At 39.3% G+C, this 2910-nt stretch overlaps 1 protein-coding gene across 1 annotated transcript; it reads left to right on the top strand.

Annotated features, from left to right (window-relative positions):
* Nucleotides 1-572: 572 nt before the first annotated feature.
* On the top strand, nt 573-2318 carry LOC142528441 (uncharacterized). Its single transcript, XM_075633492.1, has 2 exons — nt 573-792; nt 988-2318. The coding sequence occupies exons 1-2, from the start codon at nt 573-575 to the stop codon at nt 2316-2318; spliced, it is 1551 nt and encodes a 516-aa protein (XP_075489607.1).
* The last annotated feature ends 592 nt before the right edge of the window (nt 2319-2910 follow it).

Raw genomic sequence — 2910 nt, 5'->3', positions numbered from 1 at the left:
GAAGTATGATTTAGTGCAGTGCAGAGAGCGTAAGGGGTTTGGACACTATGCAAATGAATGTGCTCACAGATTGCGAGAGAACAAAGGCTACAATGCTTCTCTAAGCGATGAAGAATCTGATGAGGATGAGAAATCCAATGATGAAGAAAATCACACCTCCTTGACTGCATTATTGGCAGAAAATCGCAGACTGCAAGTGAATCATTTAGGTGTTGCCCTAGGTGTTGCCACACCTGGCCGCAACATCTGCAAAAAATCAGTGTGTTTGAAATCCACAACTTCTGGAAATTCGCGTGGAGATGATGAATCAGAAGCTGATGATGAAGAGATGATTCTTGAAAGTGTTCAAAAAGCTTTATGAAGAATTGTTTGAGGATTGGACTAAGAGAAACAAGCTTAACTCCACTCTTGTAAAGGAAAATACTGATCCAAGAGCCGTGGTTGCCAAACTTGAAGTAATTCTGAGCAAAAAGGAGTTAGAACTGGGAAAGATCAAAGAAGAAATTCAAAAGGCAACTGAAACCTTGTCCAAGTTTAATTCAAGCACATCAAAGCTCGAATCCATACTTTCGATGGGAAGAGATGACAAGAAGGGTCTAGGGTTCAAAGACAGTGTGCATGAAACTGATGAATCTTCAAAATCCACTGTCTTTGTGAAAGGAAAAACTGAAACATTCACACCGCCACAACCTACACCTTCAACCAAAAGCTTTCCATCGAAAAGACAACCCACTGCACCTGTTTCTAAGAAAAGAAAACGAAGGTATGTATGCCATTACTGCTTTAAGCCTGGTCATATCAGGCCATATTGTTTTAAACTCAGGGATGACCGCATGAACCAAAAGTCAAGCTGAATGTTGCCTCAGATGTTGCACAACTCTTTCCGCAACACCTCCAAGAATCGACCTATAGTAAGGCAGGTTTGGGTACCAAAGGTAAAAATTCACTGTAATGTTGTTTATACTTCATTAAAAACTAACACTGCAGGTTACTGGTACTTTGATAGTGGAAGCTCACGCCATATGACAGGGTCAAGAGAATATCTCATCGATTACGTTGAACAAAAATGTGGCAGAGTAACCTATGGAGGGGGAGCTAAAGGAAAAATTGTTGGAAAGGGAACTTTGAATGTCGAAGAACTGCCAAAGCTCCACAATCTGCACCATGTTGAAGGGCTAACCTCAAATTTGATAAGCATAAGTCAATTATGCGATGATAATTTGTATGTCAAATTTAATAAGCATGCATGTGAAGTTTATGATGAATCTAACAAATGCATCATGACAGGTACAAGGTCCTCGGACAATTGCTACCAAATTGGTGAAGAACTGTCGTGCAAACAGGCACAATTCACTGAACTTGAACTTTGGCATCAGAAACTCGGCCATATTAATTTCAAAACCTTGAAGAATCTGAGTAAATACGAGGCAGTACGAGGTATGCCAAATATCTCATCTGGAATATCCTATGTGTGCGGTGAGTGTCAAAAAGGTAAACAGACTCGTGTGTCACACCCGGTGTTGGCAACATCTGAGACAACACGCTGTCTGGAGTTACTTCACATGGATCTTATGGGTCCTATGGAAGTCGAAAGCTTTGGAGATCTCAAGAAGAAAACTGCTGAGGATGACATTGATGATCTTCTGGAAAACCCGACCATACTGGAAAATGCAGGTGTTGCCCCAGATGTTGCAACACCTAGCGCAACATGTGAAACTGAAGTCACTGAATTTGAGGACGAAGCAAACAGTGAGGATGACACAGTAGATGATGGGCTGAATATACCTACCAAGATCCAGAAAAATCATCCATCATCTCAAATAATTGGAAGTGTGCAAGGAGAAGTTCAAACTCGAAAGAAAGAGAAAGTTGACTACCGAAAGATGCTTGGACTAGTATGCATGAGTACCATGTACTCACATGTTAGATTTTCATGTTTTGTATCTCAAATTGAACCTAAAAATGTAGTGGAAGCCTTAAAAGATGAATTTTGGATTAATGCTATGTATGATGAGCTTGAAGAGTTCGTTCGGAATGATGTTTGGGATTTAGTTCCACCTCCTGACCATGGCAATATAATTGGAACAAAGTGGATTTTTAAAAATAAAACTGATGAGTCAGGGAACATCATTCGAAACAAAGCAAGGTTGGTTGCTCAAGGGTACATACATGTTGAAGGGATTGATTTCGATGAGACCTTTGCTCCTGTTGCCCGCATTGAGTCAATCCGACTTTTGCTAGCCATTGAATGCTACATGAAAATAAAACTGTTTCAAATGGACGTAAAAAAGTGCCTTTTTGAATGGTTTCTTGAGTGAGGAATGTGGGGACCCGAACCTAATTCGTCTTCTTAATCATTATTAAGATCAATTAATTAATTTGGGTTTAAATTTTTTTTTAAAAAATACACAAGTACGGAAGATAAGATAATCAGTCTGATATAAACATCAAAATAAAGTACAAGTCTTGTACAACATATGTTTATCTCAAACTAAAGTTTAGTCACTACATCAAGTACTGAAAATCAATCTATTCTAAGTCCGGATCTCCACGCTAATCCTGCATCTATCATCCTCTTCGTGACCCTGATCCTGTCCCACCTGTTGTCATGCACACATACAAACACAACAACAGTCGAATAACTCCGGTGAGAAATACATCCCAGTATAAACAACGTATACATGCAATCATATAAACAGATATAAAAGCATGAAACAAATATCAATAACATGTATCAAATCTGAAAGACATGAATCGATATAAAGCTGTAAATAAACTCTGGACTCGTCATCTCAGACTCGACTCATCTCTAATCTAGGGATCCCGGTTCCTGGACATTGGCACAATATACCGAATCTTAGCGATAGAAGCTGCTCCGCTCCTAAGCAAACATCGATATAAACCAACATC

Source organism: Primulina tabacum, chromosome 16, assembly GCF_025594145.1.
Source record: "Primulina tabacum isolate GXHZ01 chromosome 16, ASM2559414v2, whole genome shotgun sequence".
Lineage (NCBI taxonomy): Eukaryota > Viridiplantae > Streptophyta > Magnoliopsida > Lamiales > Gesneriaceae > Primulina > Primulina tabacum.
The sequence above is the reverse complement of the archived record's forward strand: the minus strand, read 5'-3'. Positions and strand labels throughout refer to the sequence as shown.

What these genes read in the sequence shown, in the direction of transcription:
- LOC142528441 (XM_075633492.1), top strand. Translation starts at nt 573, where the DNA reads ATGGGAAGAGATGACAAGAAGGGTCTAGGGTTCAAAGACAGTGTGCAT. An exon ending in CCATTACTGCTTTAAGCCTG is followed by an intron (nt 793 to 987) that starts GTCATATCAGGC and finishes CTAACACTGCAG; the next exon opens with GTTACTGGTACTTTGATAGT.